We start from the raw sequence: 24746 nt of genomic DNA, 5'->3' as shown, positions 1-24746 counted from the left end.
CAGGAGTGTGCCCCTATCAATCGAGCACCTCCAGCACTTGTCAGATGTGTCAGGGTTGAATTTGTGTAAGAGCTCAGGTGTGCGGTGGCTGTTGCCTTATGTCGTGTGCACACGACCGGTTTTTCCATCAGAACAAACTCTGACGGTCTTTCTGAGTTCCGCTGAAACAGACTTGACTACACACAATCACACCATAGTCCATATGTTTAGAACGCGATGATGTACGGCGGGACTAGAAAAGGGAAGTTCAATAGCCAGTAGCCAATAGCTGCCCTTGCGTTTTTGGTCCATCGGAATAGCATACAGACGGACGGTTTTCCCGATATGAATTGATTCCATCAGAAAGATTTAAAACATGTTTTTTTTCTAGGTCCATCAGAATTTTTGAAAAAAAAAAAGTCAGATGAAGCCCCCACTTGATCAGAATATCCAATACAATTATTCCATCTGACCTTTTCTGACGGAAAGTCCGGTCGTGTGTATGTGGCATTATACCAGTTTGGCTTTGATATGGACCATGTGAGCAAACTCACATAACAATTGCTACCTTCGGCATGATAGTAGCACATTAGAATTAATAGGCTTCTTGTTCCCATAAGCTTTAGCATCATTATACATACTAGACACTCCCTTGCTTTAACTACACCTTAGTGATACCCTGAAGCTTGAATGTTATTATGACTGTAGTCTTCTTTCATAGTTAAAATCTTATGCAACCATATCTTAGCTGGTGTTTGTTCACATTTATTATAATGCTAAGCTTTTATTGGCATGAATGGAAAAAAAGAACTATCAGCACAAACAATATCTTTAGAGTGGATGTGTAGCAACCCAAGAGATTTGTGCTTCCATAATTTAACCTTTTTCATTAAAATGACAACTAGCCTCTATATAGCGACTGTTCACCTATTTATACAACCTAGAAAGCAAAAGTTTGATTGGCTAAGATGGGCAACTATCATATAGTTCCCAAGTTCTACCTGATTAAGCCCACCTGCTGTTTTTTGTTGCCTTCTCTGCTCAGGTAGTCTATCATGTACTGCCTTCAATTCAATGAATTTTCTTTATTCTCATACCGTGATGTTATTATGCACTGTCACAAGCTAAGACAGCATGTCCTATATAGGGGCATCCCTCCCTGAAGTTTTTCTGTGATATCTATGTGTCTCCAGAGAGCTTATTCCTTTTCTGTTGTACACAGTCTCTGTTTGTTTAGTTGGTTGGCAGTGATGTGACAGGCATAGCCCCTCGTATTATAAGAGTGAGACGCTTGCTGGCTTCTTGGTAGACACACATTCCTTTTGCTTAATGGACTGAGTGGTTTGCCTTTTCAAACAGTTCTTTTCTTTCTCAGCCCTTGTCCATATATGTAGCCTGGAGGCATACATGCCAAAGAAATTGAAGTATGTAGTTCCCTCCCTCCAACCTTTTCTTTTAATTTCTATGTAAACTGAACTATGTTTGACTAAAGGTAGTTATCGGGTTTTTCTTATTATCCTTTCTTTTCATTTATACTGTGGCAGCGTGGCTGGAACGTGGCCCAAAACCTCAGGGTGAGGCAGAGCCCCCAGGGAAGTCAGCCAGGCAGGAGGTACTGCAATTACAGGCACACGACAGCACTAACCCTCCCTCCCTCCCTCCAACTCACATTCACAATCTAGGAAACAATGCAGAACTATATATGCCACAACTGGAAGCAGTACAGTGTGTCCAGCCTACAAGTCTAATAATGCTAAGTTAGTATTAACTAATACTAACTAGGATAACACTATGCTTGACAACAAATGTTCATGATTGGCAACCATCTTAGTGCACTTGCAACAAAACAACTGAATACTGTCTGTGATACTTTTTTTACTTGCAGCAAAACTAATAAAACTTTGTGTTTCAGCACTGCTTTGCCCAAGAATAAGGGTTCACTCAAAAAAAGGCATTTGAGCTTTTATTTGTCTGTGTAAAAGCTCTTTTGCACATTTTATTGAGCTTCTTTGAGCTATTCTTGAGCATACTTTTTTTTTTTTCAAACTCTACCCTCAGCTAATTTTTTCTCATTTTTTTGTGTGTTTGCAAGCTTTTTTGAGCTTTTTCATGCTGTTTCACACTTTTTTTGCATGTTTTTGGGCACTTTAGCGTCTTTTCTGCTCGAACCCTCTTCTCAAAAATGTGTTTGGAGGGAGGCATTTTCTGCCTGTAGGAGCATATGCATGTAAACTCCTGAAAAAGCCATAGTGTACATGGCTAACATGAAGGGGAGTTTCCAGGCAGAAAAAAATGAGAGCTCCAAAGAGCTCAAAAGCCTATAGGATCTGCTTCTTTGAGCTTCTTTGAGATACAGTGTGCACGAGACCTAGGGGAACACCTTAAAAGCTTGTGTCGTGGACAGTACTCAGTTTTTTTGTAAAAAGTAACTTTGGTAGTTGTAGAGATGATTTGCTGATTGGATTCATAATAACTTAATAATGCAGTTCTCTGCAGATAAGAAAAATCTGCACACACATATTCAGGGGAATCAAAAACGAAACATTTACCAAAAAATAAAAACTGTGGAGTTGCGCTTATGGTTCATTCAACAAAAAAAACAGCTAGCACACCACTAAATATTAATGGTTATAGAGCAGTGATGGCAAACCTTGGCACCTCAGATGTTTTGGAACTACATTTCCCATGATGCTCATACACTCTGCAGTGTAGACGAGCATCATGGGAAATGTAGTTCCAAAACATTTGGGGTGCCAAGGTTCGCCATCACTGTTATAGAGCATAAAAAAAAACAGAGCTGTTCTAATCTGTATATGTACTGTATATCATCAGAACACAATTTGTTGCAATTTTAACAACTGATAAAGATCAAGTGAGGATAAATAAAAAAAAAGATATTGTATACAATACTAATAATGGTATTGCAAAAATAATAAACCAATCTTTTATTGCACAGAATTGTGTTATAATGAGTAACATATTCGGATTAGTGCAGCAATGTTTTTTCGATAAAAATTTAAAATTATAACAACACCAGATTATCTAGATTCTCCTAATGTTGGGAATTATTTGCTGATATAGAAAGTATCTAGCTGAATATTAAAGAGAACCAATAATAACTGGGCTTATGTAAGAATCAGAATATTCAGTGCTTAGTTATAACTGTGCATATTTAATTGTGAAAGCCTTATAAATCTTACTATAAATGGGGGATACATAGTATGCCTAGCTGTCGGCACCATGCATTCATGTAAAATCCCTTTAGATAAAATATGTGCAGCGTAGACAACAGCACTTACTGATTTTCTCAAAGTGTGCCTGAGGTTATAATTCTTTCTTTCCTTTAGCCTAATCACAACTGAATTAAGGGAGTGTTTAACAGATACAGCGAGAGATGTAGTGCTCTCACATTCTGCCTGGAGGGGCCATATAGAGAGTGGGACATTACAGGGTGGGGCCAGACTGCAATCTTCCAAGCGTTTTAGGAGGGGGACCTCACCTGTCTGATGTCAACACCTCTGGGTGCGGCCAGGTTGGAATGTGACGCTCCCAGCACTGGCCGCCCAAATAATTAATCTCATATGACTGACAGGTGGCAGGAGGCAGCATATAAGCTTGAGTGCTAGACTACAGAAGCACAAAGTACAACTAAATAAATAACTCTCCATCCACATTATATGCCCATTCAACACTCTATTGACCATTTCAGGAAGATGTTGGAGCAGCAGTTTAAACATGTTCTTTCTACATTGAGTAAATAGTGTTCATGATTTCTGCCTTAGGATCTCTAGGAAATGACAAAGTTCTCTTGTTTTTCAGTTATTAAATGTAATATGAATATTCAGTGAGGGTGTTTTTTTTTGCTTTGTTTTTTTTGAGCATACCTATAAATGCATACAATACTCAGTTTTCCTAGTTCACTGAGCTTTTACAATGGTAGTTGTAATAATTGTACGAGTATTTTTTAAAAATGCACCATCTGAGAATGTATTAGGGTAGGTTTACTAAAACTGGATCTGGTGCAGCTGTGCATTGTAGCCAATCAGCTTCTGACTTCAGTTTGTTCAATTGAGCTTTGACAATAAAAACCTGGAAGCTGGTTGGTATCTATGCAGAGCTGCACCAGATTTTGCACGCCCCTCTTTTTGGTAAATCCACCCCATTGTGTGAAGTATACCACTGAAAACAACAGTACAGAACTCTCCATGTACAGATTTCCAGTCATGAAAAGTGTGCTGTAACACCCTGGAGTATATGAGCCCTAATAGAATAAAACCCCTGATGGGTTTTACTTCCTCTTTATTTCCCTGCAAAGGTAAAGCATAATGGGCTACGATGGGTGATGTCACCGCTGTACCCGCAGGCTGAAAGCGTCCATCTTCATCCCTCTTCCTTCCAAGGCCACGGACACCAGCTCTGTGACTGGATGGAGTCATGTGACGTCACTCCCACGCATGCACACGGGAGCCACCAGTCATGGCACGATCCCTTTAGAAACAAACATGATCGTGCCCTTGCGCCTTTGTTTTCAGCACAAGTGATATTGTAAATATCTCCTAAACCTTACAGGCGGTTGTATGTGGGTTTACAACCACTTTAAAGTGTATGTCACGATGAAAAAATGTTTCTAGTTTTGGATGGAGTGGGGAAGGCGTAGAGCTCCTCTCAGGTTTTCACTGACTGCTACTGCTATTTATTCTGTGACAATCATTTCACTGAACAGGAAGTGTGTAAAAAATACCCAGAATCCTGGATAGGAGAAAAACCTGATCCTTCCCCACAATCCAAAATGAAGTCTGGATGAAAAAAAAATCTAGCAGATTCCCATATTTATGCTATATAGATCACAAAGCCAGTTGCAGTAAAAAAATAATTAAAAAATAACGAAAAGGACTCAAAAAAAGTGGTTCAGATTTATGTTTAGTGTTTAGTTATTTAGAAAATGGAAAGATGTTTGATCACTCCTAAAACCTAATAAAGATTTGACTGCCTATGGCTGTCTATGGGATGCATAAGTTATACATCAAAGGTAACTGTTTTTTACAAGCAAAAAATGAGTTATCCTTTATATACATAGCCTATGTTCAAATAAATGCATCTGTTACATCTCTGCCGTATTGGATGCAGTAATTTCTTCATATTGTTGATTTTACCTAATGGATTCTAAAATTGCTCTCATAGAAGCTTGAAAAAAAAATCATATAAGTAAATGTCATTTTAAAGTCCTTAACTTAATAGTATGCTGTTATTCACTATTGGTTTTGTGCCGTAAAAGAAACTGAAAATGTAATGGCAAAGATTGAGTACAGCTTATTGAGGAAGCAGACAGGTGTCTGGTATTGGAATCTGGCATGCACACATATTGTAATAGGAATTCTGAGTATGATGCCAAGACCCTGTAATTCAGCAGGCAGGTGGTGTAGAGAGGGTTATATTCATTGGAATGTTCTTTTAAAACGTGTTATTATTAATGTACCCCAAACTGCTGTTGTTCTCTGACTCGCCTACCTGAAAACTGCTTATTTAAACATGACATTGCAGGTGAACCTGAAAACAAGGAGCTGAATGGAAATTGCATGCCAAGTAACTTGAGCCATCATTGCAGTAATAGGCATACTGGATATCACTTGCAAGACATACTTCCTCAGGCTATATTTTTTCAACTGTTTGTTCTGATTTTCTAGTACATGCAAAATGGTTGGATGGGTGCTAGTAATGGAATTCACCGACTGTTTAAAACTGGATTACTTCACACTGAGGGCAGGTTCAGGTGAAATACACATGAACTGGGAGGACAATTGCACCCTGTGTGTAGGTTAGGGGACACAAGGGCAATACGATAGATAGATAGATAGATAGATAGATAGATAGATAGATAGATAGATAGATAGATAGATAGATAGATAGACCAACTGTTATTAGCCAAATTGGGTAACATTGATTGGCAATATATGGATTTCTTATTAGTCATAGAAATACTCTACCAGGTTAGGTCAAGGAGCACTTCCAGCAAAAGCTTGTGTTCTTTATTACTCACAGGATACCTCTATAATATTTGGCAATCACAAGTTATGATTCAATCAGGGGCAGGTTTAAGCAGTTGTAAACTGCTGGACTTTTTTTTTTTTTTACCTTAAGGCATAATGTGCTAGTATGCATCGCATACTAGCACATTATGTTAAGCTTACCTTAAAACAAAGTGCTTCTGCACTGAGATGTCAGATCTGGAGGCTGCTTCCATCTTCACTTGTTTTGCTTCCAGCTCTGTGACTGGCCACTGCCGCGATGGCATCACTCTCGCATGGGAGCCGCTGGTCTTGGCACGGGTGGCCGTTTCTTCAGAGCGATGTCACTGGCTGCATGTAAAGTAAATATCTCCTAAACGGCACACGTTTAAGAGATATTTACACTACCTATAGGTAAGCATTATTATAGGCATTATAAGTCATGCATGGAAGTTAACTTTCACTTTAGGATATCATTGTATATCTTAAAATGTCCATAAATGTAATATAACATTTGCTAGTTTTCATTTGTTAATTTTTCCTTAAGGTTTTTTATGATTTTTTTTTTTTTTTAAATAGGTCATTAAAATGATGTCTTGAATGGGCCACAGCAAACCCAAGCAATCATTAACCTTCCTAATACGCCCTGAAAGCTAAAAATCTCATTTTTTTTAACCTTTTTTATGCAGTATTGCTCCCTATCACGTGACTGCAATCACCCTGCAGTGGCATTCATGAGAAGGCATGTGACAAGAAGGGGAAACGAGAGGTGGGACTGGGGCAGAGCGGAGCTGGCTGGCTGAGAGAACTGGGACCGACAATGGTACATGGAAGTGTCAGTGAACAGCCACATTCAGCTGCACAAACCAATCATAGTCGGTCCAAGAGAGAAGGGGGCCTGAATGGTTTGGTTAGATAGTTGTTTCTAATCAACCATTTGAAAAAAAACTTAAAAGTGGATAATGCAGAAGTGGATGCCATTAATCATAGAAATCTGGGGGAGAATATCATTCTTGCCTGGAATTCCACTTTAATGTTACAGGTAGGAAACAATTGGTCAATAAATGTAGAAGAGAGGGTTATTAATCCACATTTGTTTTCTCGTTTTGACTTTCTGATACAGAGCAATCTCCCCCCTCCTTCCTTTCTTTCTTCTTTGTAAAGTTTGGACTAAAGGAATCTAAGACAGTCTTTCGCAATTTAACATATAAAATATGTTTATCTTTTGGCTGCATTTTCTGTATCCGGAGGCTACATGGATCTTTTGTATTTTAATCCATTGCCTGAAGGCATGAGCTGTGTTGCACAATGTCCTACAAGATTTCTGAAAGCTCTGTTACCTTTACTTCAGCACGACTGGAGAATGCATCATACAGTAAATATATACAGTATACAGTGTGGGTAGAAGTTAGAATTAGAAAGCATTGTACATTAACCTTAGTTGTTTAGTTGTCTTATGTATTTTTATTATTCAGTGTACTCAGCATGTCGTTTGTTTATGAAGGTTTTTATTTAAGTTCCCAGTCTGAGTTTTTCTACTTGTTCTTTTAGGATGCAGTCAAGCTTCCATTAAATCATTGCCTGTAGCTAATAGCTTATTCTAAAAGAGAATGAATAAGAAAGGGCTCATTGTAGGTCCAACATTTGATTGCATCATTAAAATACCCAGTCAGATGCAAGAAAAAGTATTTTCCATGATTGGGCATTCAAAGTGAACACAGCTTCAACTTTTTTGCTAGTTATTATTCATTATAATAGTCCCCAATTGGTAACATGTCATAGGATACAAAAAATGTTATTAACCACTTGCCTACTGGGCCCTTTCACACCCTTCCTAACCAGGACAATTTTCAGCTTCCCCATGTGATTGACCCTTTACCTTGATCTGTGATGTCCAAAGAACACACCGATTACACGGCGCACCTGATGCACCTCCCTGGGGGGTGCCCAGGGGGGCTGGGTTTTAGGAGGACATCAATAGGCTCCTTCCTAGAGCTGGACAACCATGATGTAGCTGCCTTTTGGCTAGAGTGTGGTTGGCAAGTGGTTAACATCATTAGGCCTATATGGAAGTGGGTACCAATAAACAGTTTTGGCTAAGTTAGAATTTTCACCTGATTTCTATTGTTCCCACAAAATAAGGCAGGTCCACAGGCTGTTTGCACAGTTTCCCTTATTTCATTAATATTCTTGCTTGGGCAAGTGTGCAAGTTCATGAATTGAGCAGTTTAGCTTTAATAACTGTATGACAGCCATTTTCTGAGGTCAAATTGTACCTGCACATATGACCACCATTTCATGCCTATGGATAGCTAAAGTAGAACTCTGAACATTTTGGGTTTGCTATAGCTGAACTAACCTGAAGCAGGTTTTCCAACCAAGGAAATGGACAATTATTGTAAATATGGATGATTGTTTCAGGTGCTAGCCAACCATATAGTTAGGGCGAGGCAAAACAGCAATTATTCAAGAACCACATATATGAAATGTAACTTGGCATCCTAATTTGCCGGTGATTCATATATGGGCTAGTTACCACCATAAAGGTTTAAAAAACATATAAAACATAACTGTGCATCTTGACTGTTAAATACAAATAAGACCATAATACTACCCAAAATATTCTAAAATATATAATGCATAATACAATGTATGCTCAATCCAGTACGTTCATTACATATAGTAATAAACTTTCTTTTGCGAATCATAGATTTTATTCTGCTGCACCCATGAAACAGATCATTAGATTCTTATTTGCCATTGTTTATCTGATTGTTCTTGCAGCTTGACATTGTCATATGTGGGATATGGTAAACCAGGAGGTATAGTTATAAAATGACTAGCATCTAAACTAAAACAAACAGATTTTAGAATGCGATAGCCACTATTTGTGATATGAATCGGTTTTGTTTTTTAGCTTTTTTGGCAAATTATTTTCAATCATTGATAATTTTATGATATTTTTATGTCTATTTGTTTCCAGTATTCTACTGATCTCAAGAAGCTGTACTGCCAGATTGCCAAAACCTGTCCAATTCAGATCAAGGTGATGACTCCTCCACCACAAGGAGCAGTTATACGAGCAATGCCAGTCTACAAAAAAGCAGAACATGTAACAGAAGTTGTAAAGCGATGCCCAAACCATGAGCTCAGCCGGGAATTTAATGAGGGTATGAACAAATCCTGTTATAGAACTGAAATCTGGTTCATAGATGTTAACAGATGTTATTTAGAGTGCATAGGAACAAAGTAATTGATCCCTGTGAAGCACAGAGACCTGTGTAAATCACAGTAATCCTTGGCAGCCAATCAGAAATCTTTTTGTGTGTTCTAACAACTATAAACATACTAAAATGGAAATTTGCTGGTTTGTTGGGTTCCTGAACTTTGCACACTTCAAAAATAATACAAAACACCCCTTCCTCTGTTTTTTTTTTTTTTTTTCGATCCCTAGAATAGGAAACACATCTTCCTGTGTTAAAGAGGAAGTAAGCATGCACGGGAGTATTTCATAATGAGCTAGTATGCAATGCATACTAGCTCATTATGCTTTTTTCCTGCAGGGTTTTTGTTTTTTGTTTTTTTGTGTTTTTCTGATGTTTACAACCTCTTTAAATGCAAAAGAAAATATTGATGCCAGTAACAGCCCCGTGCATGTCTCTAGGTAGCTTAAACTAGACCCTAGAATAAGCAAATATTGTCTAAATACAACATTCTTGGAAATTTTCATGTAGTTTGAGTATTTTTTCCAGATCAGTGCAGAAATCCAGTGTGAAAGCTTTCCTTTTTTGCAGGAACTTCCTGCTTTCAAGACCAGTCATACTGCTTTCTCACCTAGTGCAGAATGACTGGTCTTGTATCCACCCCCTTCTACATAGATCTCCTTGGCTAATGTTTAACATCTGTCTACTACTGATATGATTTTGTCATATTTTAAGATATATATATATTCTAGAAGAAACTATGTTTGATAAGCTGTACAAAAAATTATTACAGACCTGCACTATAATCTATGAAAGAAAAGGTATTTAAATAAGGAATGCAACTTGCAGCCATGAAATTTGTTTAAAAAATGTACAGCTTCCAGACGTTTGATCATACCAGATGTAGCTACACATAAGTAGCTTTTACAGAAATAAAATCTACTGTAATTGGTGTTATTGCTTTCAGTGATTTATTTTCTTTGTCTGTAGGGCAAATAGCTCCCCCAAGCCATCTCATAAGAGTTGAAGGAAATAGTCATGCACAGTATGTGGAGGATCCAATCACTGGCAGACAGAGCGTTCTGGTACCATATGAACCCCCACAGGTCAGTGTCTCTTAATCATCAGAATAATTTTTGGAACTATCTATTTCTAAACTATGTATCTCGAAAAATGTAAATGCAGTTATGTACGTGAAATATATTACTTTATATTACTTTATCTCCACAAAATTCTTTATAGGTTGGCACTGAGTTCACAACAATATTATACAACTTTATGTGCAACAGCAGCTGTGTTGGAGGAATGAATCGCCGACCAATATTGATCATAGTAACGCTAGAAACAAGAGAGTAAGTGAACGTGTTTTGTTTTACACAGTAAAAAACAATGTACAATACCCAACAGAAAACCAGCTATTCGTTGTTTATGGAAAAAATATGTTTTTTTATCTGCCCCACTTTGCTAGTACAGAATACATTTTATTAAATAAGATAATTTATATTCATCATTATGGTAGGTTATGCTGATTTGTTACTTGCCATAGTCTATAACAGCGTACATTTTTTTCAAAGTGGTCAAGTGCTTGGGCGCCGATGTTTTGAGGCTCGGATTTGTGCTTGTCCTGGAAGAGATCGTAAGGCCGATGAGGACAGCATCCGCAAACAGCAAGTCTCAGATGGTACAAAGAGTGGCGAAGGTATGAAACAATGTAAGTTACTGCAATATAGCTTGTAGCACCAAGCATTGTATGAGTATGTAATTACCAGGATTCTAGATATGTTTACCATATATTGGGAGCAGAGATGTAAATTTAGTAGCAATTCAAGAATTTCATTTTTTGGAACACAAAGGACTATTTAAAACAAGTAACATTGCAAACAATCATTATAGAAGTGTCTCTTTATGTTTCAGGTTTTAGACAGAACACACATGGAATTCAGATGGCATCTATTAAAAAACGGCGGTCACCAGATGATGAAGTGTTGTACATACCTGTAAGTCAATACGTTGTATTTTATTTCCTAACTTAACCTCCCTGGCGGTACCATTATTTCGGATTTTAGGTGCTAAAAGCGGTACCATTATTTTGCATGAAAATTTGGCGTTTTATATTGTAGTCCTGCAATTCTTAGGAATAACTCTCTTAAATCTGTCCAAACCAGAGTCTAGCAGACATCCCAGGTATGATAAAGTTTGAAAAATTAAATCATAAATTATAATATAATAAATAATTATAAATAATTGTACCAAATAATAATATAACAATAATAAAAATTATTCAATAATGTAATCTAATCAAAAACACTGAAATTTGCCGAGTTGCAGAATTGTCACTGTCATTACTTTTCAGTATTTGATGACGGATCTCCCCACAAATCGCTATCGCTCAATTCTGCGAGTCATTCTAATTTATTATCGCTGTTTTCTAGCTGGTCTAAAATCATTTTTGATGTACAGTGACAGTTTTGGTTGCTATGGACAATCTCCAGTTTCCAGGCATAAAGAACAGTTTTTACAATATAAAACTGCATGCAGGACACTGGGCAGACCACTAGGGACAAAGGGGATGTGAAATATTTACATACAGCAATGTAATCTGTAAGATTACATTATACTGTATGTTTACTGTTTATTTCACTTTTTGAATTTGGCGCCGATCTCCGTGCCCGTGCGTCGCAACGCTCGCAGGGCACGGAGATCGCCGATGTGATAGATCGAGCGAGGCACGGCTCGCTCGTACAGCGGGGAGACATCGCTGGATTCGAAGGAGAAGGTAAGGAAACCTCCTCCTGGATCCAGCGACGCTGTCCCGAGTCTGACTCGGGGATACCGCTTTTGGTATAAAAAATCCACCCCGAGTCAGACTCGGGAATACCGTCAGGGGGGTTAATGTTGGTAAATCTCTGTGCAAATTTCCTAGCAAATGTATCGTTTATACATAAGTGTATGCATTGGGTTGATTTACTAAAGGCAAATAGACTGTGCACTTTGCAAGTTGCACTCATTTTCCCCAAAGCTTAGCAAAAGTGGTGAGGCTTTGCTAATTTCTATCATCCAATCATGGGCACACAAACATTTTTTTTGTTTGTTTTCTACTTTCCTTGCACCTGATTGGGTATTCTTTTCAAAGTCTAGCTTCACTACATTCACTAAGCTTTGGGTGCAACTGCAGTCTATTTGCCTTTAGTAAATCGAGCCATTGAGTCTCTCTAGGATAATACAGATCACTTAAAATTGATTTAACCACTTGCGTCAATTGACGGTGGGACGATGCAGCTCTCATTCTGGGTGGACGTTATATGACAGTGCAACCAAAGGGCCGCTCCCACCGTTCTCGCTCCCACAGCGCAGCGATCGTGGCCGCACTGTGTTGCTGATGTGGCTCTTTAACCATGTGATCGGCTGTGTCCAATCACAGCCGGTCACATGTAAATATAGGAAGTGCTGTTAGTAGCCTCTCATCGCCTCACACTGACAGAGTGTGCGGCGAGGAGAGCCGATCAGCGGCATCTCCTCGCAGGGGAGAACAGGGCATGTAATCAGGGTACTGTTTACAGTAAAGTCCCAGAAGTTGCACCAAACAATGCCCATGAGTGCCACCAATTAATGCCCATCAGCGCAGCCTATTGGTGCCCATCAATGCCCCACAGTTCTGCCTTATCGGTGCCCATCAGTGCCTATCAGTGCAGCCTATCAGTGCCCATCAGTGCAGCATTATCAGCACACATCAGTGAAGGAGAAAAATTACCTGTTTGAAAAATGTTAAAACAAACTATGAAATGTTTTGTTTCTTTCCAGTCTTTATTCGTTGATTTAGTGAAACAAAAAAATAGTGGTGATTAAATACCACCAGAATAAAGCTCTATTTGTGTGAAAAAATTATAATAGTGTAGTTTGAGCAAAGTGTTGTATGACCGTGCAATTGTCATTCAGAGTGAGACAGCGTTGAAAGCTGAAAATTGGCCTGAGCAGCAAGGGGATAAAAGTGCCCAGTAAGCAAGTTGTTAAATATGGTCCATTGCTGAAACAATAAGAAGCTAGACTTATCACTTACATTTTTTTTGTTATATGCAGGTAAAAGGCAGAGAAATATATGAAACCTTATTAAAAATCAAAGAGTCTCTTGAACTCATGCAGTACCTTCCCCAACACACGATTGAGAACTACAGACAACAACAGCAACATCTATTGCAGAAACAGTGAGTATATTTATATTACATCAATAAATCAATTATATGTACATTTACAAATGTGACCTGTTTGTGCCTGCTGTTTAGTTTGCATATGCATGCATTCTTTTAAATTACATTTAATATGCCCAAGTCTGAGTTTTTTTATATCCCAAAATCATTTACCTTGCTATTTTACAATTATATATATGTTTTCACACTGCACAAACCAAAAAAAACAAACAATGTTTAACATTGCGAGATGTAATTTTAAATTGATACTTGAACTCAAAATGTAGATAATGAAATCAAACAGTGCCAATGGTACTGTGTCATCTAAGTTTTGTCTGTCAATCAGAACAATTCTGATGTAGTAAGTTGTATTTCTCATAGTTTATATGCATAAGTCAAAACACCTTTGCTAAAAGTAAGGACTTTCTGTTGGCTGTCACTACTTCTATTATTTGTGTAATATATGCAGAATATTCTATTTAGGAACAGTCATTAATAAATTGCTTAGGGATAAGAACATTAAACAACACTCCTTGTTCACAGCGATTAATTTTCCAATTACCATGGCAAACGAAAATGCAGAGCAGTCACTGGTAACATGCATCATTATGGAAACCATTCTCTGACAGACCAAAATGTAAATGAAACACCTTTTTTTATTTAGTATAATCCTATCTCCTTGTCTATCTATTCAGGTGAGGAGTACCCTGTTCCATACAGAGAATGGCTTCATAGTAGAAATGTAGTAACTTAGTTTATTTATCATCAATTGTAGTCCATAATCTCATAAACATTGTTTTTTAGTAATGTTAAGCATAGCTGTGCACCTTTCTTAATGCATATGTATTGGTATGATCAAACCAACAAATATGTATAACGTTTCTGAACAATAGGTTGCTCTTTTTCCAGAATGGGTTTTGATTTACTTCTGTCTTCTTATAGTTATAGGTGACTAAAAATTACCCAGCTAGCCATCACTCTGTTAGTCACTGAATAGCCATAAAACGAAACAGAGGTTCTAACTTCCAACCATTCATCAATGTATTCTACACTTAAAAAACATTGGGATTGATTTACTAAAGCTGGAAAGGTCAAAATCTGGTGCAGCTCTGCATAGCAACTAATCAAATTCTAACTTCAGCTTGTTCAATTAAGCTTTGACAATAAAACATGGGAGCTGATTGGTTTCTATGTAAAGTTGCTCCAGAGTTTACACTCTCCAGTTTTAGTAAATCAACCCCATTAACTCATCCTATTCATTTTTTTGTTAATTAGCTAAAAAAGTACATGCACTTGTTTTATTATTATCAGTTTTTCTCCTATGTTGCATACAAAAAATTTTGAACAGTAGACAGTAGTTACTAAGATTAGAGTGCTCATAACCTCAGATTAATACCGTAAAGTTGATTCTAATGCCAGTTATCCAAAGAAAGGTAACAGTAGCAGAAAACCAAATTATAAATGCATTTATTAATATATAAATAGGCACTTTTGGGGTCAATAAATAAAGAGACTCGGTCACCTACAAAAGATTCCACACTTGGACACTTAGCACTATTTAGAAAAAGTATTATATTTTTGAATCTGGACTAATGTTACATTACAATACTTTAAAGCATCCAGGCATAGAGTAGAAGAGTAAAACCCCATGTAGGCTCTTTACAGATGATAGACAACTTTCTGTAAAAGGCAAAAAAGTAGCTGATGGTTATTTGGCAATAGCATCATAAATCTAAAAGATTAAATCAAATTCTTCATTGTTCTCAGCCTGATCAATTTTGCCATAATCCTGTTTCACATGGGGAAGATTCAATTTAAGGTACTACAAAGAAAAATGCCCCAGTAACTAATCAAATCGTCCAATCAGATTCCATTTAACTGCATTCAGATCAGTAAAAAATGAGTAACGATTAATTGCTAAACCTTACTGCACTTTAATCTCTAACTTATTAAAGTGGAGCTCCACCCAAATGAGGAAGCTCCACTTGTTTGCTCGATTCCTCCCTCTGCTGCTACATTTGGCACCTTTCAGGGGCAGCGGTTACCTGTTTTGACAGGTACCCATCCCCACTTCTGTTGTGAGGTTCCCCATGAAAGTTTGCCCCGCCTCCTTCTTCCCCCGCCGCCATATCATTTACAAAGCACAGCATGCTTTGCACATGCGCAATAGGGAACCAGCTGTGATGCCCTAAGGCTTCACTGCTAGTTTCCCTTACAAGGAATAGCAGTGGCAGCACCCGAGAGAGCCGATAGAAAAATCGACATGGGTGCCAACATCATGGGATACCTGTACGGGTAAGTGTCCTAATATTAAAAGTCAGCAGCTACATTATTTGTAGCTGCTGACTTTTATTTTTGTGCTGGGGGGGCTGGAGCTCTGCTTTAAGTAAAACTACATGTTATCTTCTAGAATGGTGAAAAATAGAGCTCTTCTTGCATTGAATGCACTATTGATGGTATATACAGCATATGGTTAAAGTGAGAGCAAACTCTTTAAGATTTCCAAAAGTGGGAGATATTAACAAAGAGAAAATAAACCAAAAAATAAACAGATTCAAATGAATCTCTTTACTGAGAGATTCTCCATCCGGTGTAAAAAATGATTAGCTTCCATTGTACATGGTTTGTAGAAATATTGACTACCCTTTCATGGTTGACATTACTGTGCATATAATGCTTCTTTCTTCCTCTTTCATGTCTTCCATTTTGCATGTCGGATTTCTTTTAATGCATTTTGTTTGTTTTTTCTCACTAACCCCCGCACCTCTATGATCACAGTGTGACTGCTCAAATTTCAGCTCTCCCACAAAGATTTAAAAAAAAAAAACGACATTAGTTAATGCACCAATAAAGCATTGATGTATTGTTTATTTATCTGAAAGTTTCCTGTGTGTTATAGTTTATATACTCACACGTATCAGTTCAGTACTTGACAGTTTATAGTAAATGTTTTGTAGGACACTGTATTAAATACTGTAAAGGAAAAGGCCAGTTCCTATTCTAAATTTAGTGATTAGGAATTCAACAAAATCCCCCATAAAATGACCCATATCTTGACAGCATTTAGTAGTGTGAGATATTTACAGGTTTACTAAGTTTATTATGCATCCAACATAAACCTGCATATGTAAACAGACATTTTAATAATAGTAGACACCAAGTTATTATTTGGTTAGTTAGACCTTCACTACAACTATCACTTTTAAATTGACTTTAAATCTTTTAAAGATATAAAAAAAAATGCCATACAAAAATGGGTCTTTGTTTAGCGGGTGACTTCTCACCTAATATTCTTGGGTGGCCCTAAAATTATATGTAAATCAATTTTTTTCTTTTTATTGCATTTGAATAGAATAGGGAATTATTAGGACTCCCTGTTAGATTTTATTTACATGTATTTATTTATTTTTGCAATGTGTCACTTGGAGAGCGTTTTCTTCACTTCCTGTAAATTCAACAGGAACAGAGACAGTAATTTAAACTTGACAGAGGTGTTTCGCCCTTACCACACTAAAAGGTTTTGGCTTTAGATAAAACACTTTAATATGTGATGTTTATGGCCTATTTAGTTATTTTTTATTTTTTTGGTCTAAACTACCATTTACTGACCCATGTGTCCAGGTTTGGACCCACACCAGATCTGGTAAAGAGGATACCAGCCAGATGAATTCTAAGTTTGGTCAGGTGTGATAGTCTTTCCATTTATAGCCAGGGTTAGCCTGATAAATATTTTTGAGAGAGAACTGTAGGGTGCATTCATCTGTCTGTGCTTGTAAAGCTGCACATCATAATCTGGTAAAGATAAAAGAGAATAAGAAATGTTGATCAGTCAAGCAATAGAGATAACGCTAACAAAGGATTACAAACGTCCCAAACTATGAAAAAGGCTGCTTTCTGTACTATTATGCTTTTCTTGTTATTTTAAATGTAAGGCATTTAGATTGGATATATCAAGATGAAAATTCAGAGGAAGCATTATATTTCATTCTACTTAGAGCATGCCGTTTGCTCTGCACTCATTCAATTGGCTTGAATTTCAGGAAATTACAGAGCTGGCACGTGTTGTAATCCCAACATTGTAAGCCTTTGTTTTTAGACCTACGTGGTACACTTGCTCTTTCACGTCCAGATTCTCAGAAAGGCAATATTGTATGATTATTTGTTCTATGTGTGCCAAATTTCTCACAATAAGGGACAGATTTAGAAATCTTGTACTCCTGGCCAGCACCGTGTAGAACATTTTACTTGTTTTGTCCTTAATTCACTTCTGAATGTAAAGCTTTTGCCCCATTCCATAAAACAATTTATGTTCCTCCTATAATTACCAGGTAAAGAAAAGTTGCTTTGTTGTCTAAAGCAACCAGTTAGAGTCTTTCTTCCATTTTCTAATCTACACTAACCATAACAGCTAGAATTTAATTGGCTGCACACATTTCAGGTTCATATAGCCCACATAAAGGATCCTACTATAGCCTCACTATAGTGTTATTTAGAAAATATTTTCAGTCTGTTAAAATCCTTCTGTTTCCCTCAATCCATCATTTCATCACACTGTGGTCATAGTGGTGTCACTGCATCTTTCAACTCTTCATGGTCATCAGCTCTTGTTCTTTTCTTCTCTGGTTTCTTCTCTACAGGCTCCTAACGGCCTGTTTCCGGAATGAACTCATGGATCCCCGGGCAGATCTTCTGAAAGACAAAGATTCTTTCCCAAAATACTCTACATTCTCTCACCTCCCAATGTATCCATGAACTATGTATATTCACTTTCTTACTGCCCTACTCTTCCCCACAATTTAAAAATAAGGAACTTAAAAAAATGACTTTTTCTGGGGAATCATTCTTCATTGTAAGGCGAATGGTGCTTTTTCCATAGGGAAAAAGTAGATTTGAACTGTTTATGCTATATTGACTGATGGATTTAAAGAGAAGATTGCTCCACGACAAACTCTGAAATGCTGCAAAATTGTGCTGTCACTATCATGTATGTCTTCAGCCTTTGTATTTGAAATGTACGAGGGTTCTTCTAAAAGTTTCCACACTTTTTTTTTACTTTTATTATTAAGAATTAAAAAAACAAATTGTATAACTTTTCTACATAGTCACCTTCCTTTACGATGCATTTTTTCCATGTTGTACCAACTTTTTATTGCTATCGGCAAAACTCCTCCCACCCGCATCGTTTCCAACTAAAATGTTAAAGTGGGGAAACTTTTTGAAGACCCCTCCTTTTAGGTAACACTGAGCTACAGGTAGGGGCATTTTAGGCAATGTTCATTTTAATAAAAAATAAAAATAAAATAATACTTTAGAGAACTCTGCTTGAAATAAGCACTTTCTGAGTTACTTTCATTTCTAGCAGAGCTTATTGCATTAGATCCTAAATAAAATATCCCTTGCCTGTGCAAATATGCAATATAAAGGTCTGGTTTTAAAGTGAGAGTCTTACATTCCTACAATATCTATTTCCTCAGGCCTTTTTAAATCAAAGTTTTGTTGATAACATATATACCACAGGAATTATTTAAAATCTAACCACTACTAAAAGGCCATGCAAGTACAATGATACTAAGGAAAGTACACTAGCTCTTTACAACCAGTATACTGTTGTCCTTACTGGTATAATATGAATTCCTGTTGGTTTCTAAGAGTTAATAGGCTTCTCTTAACTTGAATGCAGCTTTCTAAGAAATTCAGGATCCTAGTAAGGCAGTCCTTTTTAATCTATAGTTCTACATCTAACATGGATTGAGAACTACATAAATGTCTTTTATGAAGCTTTGTAACACAATGGTACTTGTAATGGTAGTGAACAGTTTGAGTGTACCATTTGTACAAGGCTAAAGAATGTAACTCATACCTGCCTTAGTACACAACATTGAAATATGTTGTATGCACAGTTTGCATCACTGACAATACATTGTATTGTCATGCACAGTTGCCAACAGTGGATTGTTGGCAGTTGTCATAAGAGCTACTAATTCTACTAAATTGTCACACATTGACTTGCCTAAAAGTGAATTTTCAAGTTGCCATATTCTAATAAAGTGGCTCTTAGTGATGCCTTTGTAAGAGAACTGTTAAAATAGCACACTTTACAAGTTCATGAGATCATATATTTAGCCTTTTGTTCTATGGTGAATGTAACTGTGTAGCATTCTATAAAGGGACTCAAGAGTTGATTTGCCATATTAACAGTTTATATGTCTTTTCGCTTCTGCTTGTTGGTGGCAATTACTTGTCTAGTTTATGTAATATATGTTGTGCCGGATTTTGAGCTGGTCTCAAATGTTAAACATATATTTTTTTATAATATTTTTGTGAATTGTAATAAGAATATTGCATATTAGGCTTTTTCCTAGCTGTTCAAGCTTATGAATGCTGGTCATATAAGATATGTACTGCTGGACAGATCTAAATAAAAATGTGTGTTAATTTTATTTCAGACAATGTTAAGATATTGTCTGAAGCACTTATGTTAAGTCAAAATTAGGCAAAGTAAAACAAATAAATGTTTTTTTGGGGGTTTTCTTTGCATAAAACCAATCTCAGAGCATGGTATACCTATAAATCTCTACATAAAAGGTCCAGTCAACTGAACACGTATAGTTGGTTACTAATAGATTGTATTATTTAGTGGCTTATTTTAGTTTGTGCCAAATGGCTCCTATAAGTGAGCTTTTAGCTGATGTTTTTGGCTTTGTCATCTAGTCACCTTAGTCCTGTAACATAAGATACACTAAATGTACATATGTTGGAAGTTTCGTTTTTGTGTAAGCAAGTGGCATGCTTGTTCAACAGTAAACAATCAGCTTTAAACATCTTAATGTGGCTAGGATACTATGTAAAATGTCTGATTGCTATGAATAATGGGATGCCATTACTTTTTACAATATTATTAATATTGCTTGTTGCAATATTATTAAAGCCTAGGTGCAGCCAAAATAAAAAACTGAAAAATAAGCTCAAGGAAAATAAATAATAGTCAGTACATGTCCCTTGCGCTGATGCCTCTTCTATTAGATTAAATCCGCCTCCATCCATGACCCCCCCCCCCCCCCCATGAAGGAGGCAGACCTATCAATTATCCACCTATCTTCCATTTATAAATCATGTTTCATTCATGAAAACAGTAGTACAGCTTTTGTGAAAATATCAGTTGGGTGTAAAGAGCAAGTGCAGTCAAGCTTTTGATAAGAGCCTGTGGGGTTGATTTATTAAAACTGGAGCATGCAAAATCTGGTGCAGCTCTGCATGGAAGCAATCAGCTTCTAGGCTTTTTCTGTCAAAGCTTAAAGTGGAAGTAAACCCATGGATTTAAACAGTTAAAAAAAAGGCATTCCGGGAATGCTAACTGCACATTAGCTGTGCTCTCAGCCAAACTATCAAACCATCCAATGGCTGGTGTCATAACGAATCACATGTGCAGCACCATAGCAGTTGAAGATGAAACAGAGGCAAAGATGGCAGCTTCCTTGGCTGAAAACGATAGGGGAGTTTACTTCCACTTTAATTGAACAAGCAGAAGTTAGAAGCTGATTGGCTACCATGCACAGCTCCACAAGGTTTTGCCTTCTTCAGGTTTAGCAAATCTATCCCTGTGACAGCCCCTTAGTTCTATCCATTGTGATGGTTTTTCATACTTTTTTTTGTTGGCAGCATTTAAGCTTTAAAGTGAATTTGTAACGATAAACATATGGAATCTTCCATTACTGACCTGGTTTAAATGAGCAGATTCGGGCCTTAGTTTGTTTCCGATATTGGTTTAATTACTGAGTCATTGGTCTGTAAGATGCATGTAGCCAGTGAATTTTAAAAAGGTTTAACTCCTGTTCTACATATCTGTTCAGGGTCTGTGATACATTAGATAGCAAATTGGGGATCAAGATTACAACTCCACTGCCTGTACCTGAGCCTGAATGCAATACATGTGTAATTGCCGATTTCATATTTCTATCCTCATATAATCACTTAACTTAAGGTTATTGTGTCTCATGATATACCTTTCTGTAATAATAATGTGTCAAGATATGTGTAGTATCAAAACTGCTTGACTGTAACATGTCAAATGTGTTTATAAAAATTTTGTGCTTTATTCCATTTGCCATGCTAATAATGCAACAGGTCACTCTGCTACGACTTTTAAATTCTGATATAAAATGTAGTGTTGATTAAAAAAGTGGGAAAATATTAACGCTGTTTGGTCAAATTGCACTGGGTTTCCCCTTGGCATCCTCTTGAAGTGTTTTTTCGAGTGGCTGCATGTTCCAAATGCCAATAAATATTTATGCTAGCTTATCTTGGACATCGGATGTGTTTTTGTTCCAGTTCCTGTTCTTTGTATTTAACTCTTATCATGAGTTCACTAAGACAAAAACATCACTGTAGCTTCAGTAGACTTGCATCATTATCAACAGAAAAGCTTTAAAACCTGTCACTTGATAGGCAGCAGTATGTATATACACATTCTCAGGCAAGTCTTCCTCAAAATGATTTGATAAAGAAAGTCTATTGAGGTTGTCAGAGAATTTGATCTGAACTGCAGTCCATCAAACATGCAATCCTTATATAGAAAGTGTGCTGAAAACAGCTCTTTGGATTTCACACATAAATAAAACCTACTGTTGCTCACACAGTAAAATATCTGGGTACAACCAGGCACTTTTTAAATAAAACAAGAACTCCAAGGGTACAGGTATTATTATATCTTTTATTTTAGGCACAGTTCACACACTCATTAAAAATTCAGTTGTGTACCACACCCTCCCGGCCCTGTCTCCTTTCCAACACAGACACTTACATACAGACACGCAAGCTGTCAGCTGAAGACAGATACTGTTCCCACTGCAGAATCCAAGAACTTAAATATACTGTATAATAATATAAACCATAATGTGTTTGCAAGGCAAGTGTTGCTGCAACTCATTCAACCAATTTGTAAAGCATTCCACTTCTGGCTTGGGAAATGGGAAGTGAGGTGCTCAATTTATCCCACAAATTGTTTCCAAAAAGTAGACAAGTCTTTTGAAAAAGGGTAATGAACTTCCCAAGATTTACTATTTAAAGAGCAGTGGCATATATCTTTATTATTATGTACCAATTAAAACCTTTTATACCTTCTAAACTATGTATAGCTATATTGCCACTGTCTTATTTATTTGTGTAAATGCTTCCAGTGAGTCTTTAATGTGCAGTTGATAATAATACACTGTTTTTTGGGCACAGTAAGCTCAGTTCAAGGCAAAACATCACAATAAAGGTCTTTTTTTTGAAAAAAAATTCAGCTAAAAGCCAATAATGTTTGACAATTGCGGTCACATGGCTGGAAATCTCTTTCCTTGTGTTAAAGATTTGTCAATCAAGCCAAGTGTATTATTTTCAAGAACTAAAAAAAAAAAAATGGAGAAAAGAAAGTTAATGTGATGAACTTGAATTTATGAGCATATTTCTTGTTTAAGTCCCCAGAAAAGGGACAACCGATGTTAACAGATTGGTCATTATGGACAAGCTCTCTGCTTTGATTTTTTTTTTTGCAATTCTAAGGCTCAGTAGACTGTAATGTACATGTCAGATGTACTCCTTAAACCAACAATACTTGAAGCAACCCTAGAGGAACAAGCACTCCAAATTTGGAACACACCATTTTGTATTTTCCCAGCTAATCAAAATAGCAGTGAATTTCTACTGAAATCTGAGGTGTGAAACTGAATCTCAAGGTCTCGCAGTCTGTGCCTCAGGATGTATGCTCATTGCCTCCTACACTTGGCTTGCTGCCATATACCTGGAGGGCAGTGAATGATCCTATCTCTTCACATACCTGCCCGGAAGATGTGTGTGCTGATATTGAAATGATGGAAACAGAAAAATATCACTTCTTCCTCATAGCAGTTTTAAAGTGGTAATTCTGGACCTTTCCAGATTTTCATGTAGATGGAAAGAAAAACTCATAGTTTAAAAAAAAAAAAAGGCATTCTTCCATAAAACTACTTTACACAACAATATTATTAAAGAACTTTACTTCAAAGCATGTTACAGAGTTGCAGCCTATACACAGCAAACAACTTTGAAAACGTGTTTTTGAATAAACAAAAGATTATTATAAAGGTAGTCATTAATGACACCTATATTATTTTTTCATGAGAATACATTTCATGTCTCAAATATCTTTTGTTTCTATTCTTTTTTTATCTACATAAAAGCATACTTGTATCTTTGCCTCAGTTTGTCCATATAGATATTTTTTACAGAAGTTTAAAACACAGATTATTAATTCAAAGGAAATTCCAATTGTTATGACAGTAAGGCCATTCTGAATAATGTATGTCAATGTATATGCATTTTTAAAAGTGCCAATGCATTTATTTCTAGAGTGTTCCTAACCCTCAGATGGGTTATATCTTTGCAGATCTTCCATACAAAGCCAGCCTTCCTTTGGCTCCGTCTCTCCTCCCCTCAGCAAGATGAATAGCATGAACAAGCTACCTTCTGTCAGCCAGCTGATGAACCCACAACAGAGAAATTCTCTTACTCCAAATGCCATGTCTGATGGAATGGGGTCAAACAGTAAGTATAACTTTAGCCCATGTTTTATGTTTACTGACATATGAGAAGTGTATTTATACCTGCATCTAAGGTGGGTTTCATCTCTTAAATGAGACATGCAGCCATATTTATTAAACAATTCAGACATCAAAGAACTAAATTCAAAGTTTAGTATCACATAGCAAACATTCAGAATTCATTTTACTGAAGTCACTCTAGTACAAAACAGATTTGTATTTGGATGCTATAAGTATTTTAACTTTCACTTACTGCTTTGATTATTGCTTCTTTCCTTAATAAGCTGGATGAACCCCAAAAATCTTACCATACATCTATTTTTAATAGATTAGGAATCCAGTAGACATTTGATATGGTATGACTTATTTTTATTCAGGTTATTGTATAACCTTGCCAGATTTTGAATTGAAAAGACTTAAAGCAGAAGTAAACTTAACCAATAAATGTTATCCCTCGTGATAGCTCACTTTAAAAGTAGTTTATCCATTGGGGCAAATCCACAATTAAAAAAAAAACCTATAGAAGTTTTCTTTAAACAATAAAGAGTACAGCCCACACAGATATCCAGGCATCCTTCAATGCCAGAATCTGTTTTTTCCATCTGCTAGGGTGATGTGGCATCCTCCAGTAGCCTCCAGTACCAGGTAGTACTATAGCAACAATGACACCGAAGAGCAGCTTGGGTCTCTTCAGTAGGCAGGCACAGGATTTCACAAGATTCTGATGTTGAATTTACTTACACTATGAAGATTTCAGTTTTATCAGTATCTATATAGAAAAGAAATGGCAGACGCATAAGTATTGCCCTCTAACAG

The 24746-nt window shown here is 36.8% G+C and overlaps 1 protein-coding gene across 6 annotated transcripts in view; it reads left to right on the top strand.

The window, feature by feature from the left end:
• The window catches only part of TP63 (tumor protein p63), a 225888-nt gene that overhangs the window by 194185 nt on the left and 6957 nt on the right, over positions 1–24746 (top strand). For 3 of the 6 annotated variants that reach the window (XM_077487549.1, XM_077487553.1, XM_077487552.1), the window contains 7 exons: positions 8968–9154; positions 10178–10293; positions 10430–10539; positions 10762–10898; positions 11102–11184; positions 13265–13389; positions 23777–23934. In XM_077487549.1, the coding sequence (XP_077343675.1) occupies positions 8968–9154; positions 10178–10293; positions 10430–10539; positions 10762–10898; positions 11102–11184; positions 13265–13389; positions 23777–23934 (916 nt within the window). Of the gene's footprint in view, positions 1–8967; positions 9155–10177; positions 10294–10429; positions 10540–10761; positions 10899–11101; positions 11185–13264; positions 13390–18008; positions 21677–23776; positions 23935–24746 lie in introns of those variants that run through there. The other 3 variants (XM_077487550.1, XM_077487551.1, XM_077487554.1) reach the window with 3 other exon arrangements.

Source organism: Lithobates pipiens, unplaced genomic scaffold, assembly GCF_037356315.1.
Source record: "Lithobates pipiens isolate NorthernLeopardFrog02 unplaced genomic scaffold, aLitPip1_a1.2 Scaffold_18, whole genome shotgun sequence".
Classification (NCBI taxonomy): Eukaryota; Metazoa; Chordata; class Amphibia; order Anura; family Ranidae; genus Lithobates; species Lithobates pipiens.
The sequence above is the reverse complement of the archived record's forward strand: the minus strand, read 5'-3'. Positions and strand labels throughout refer to the sequence as shown.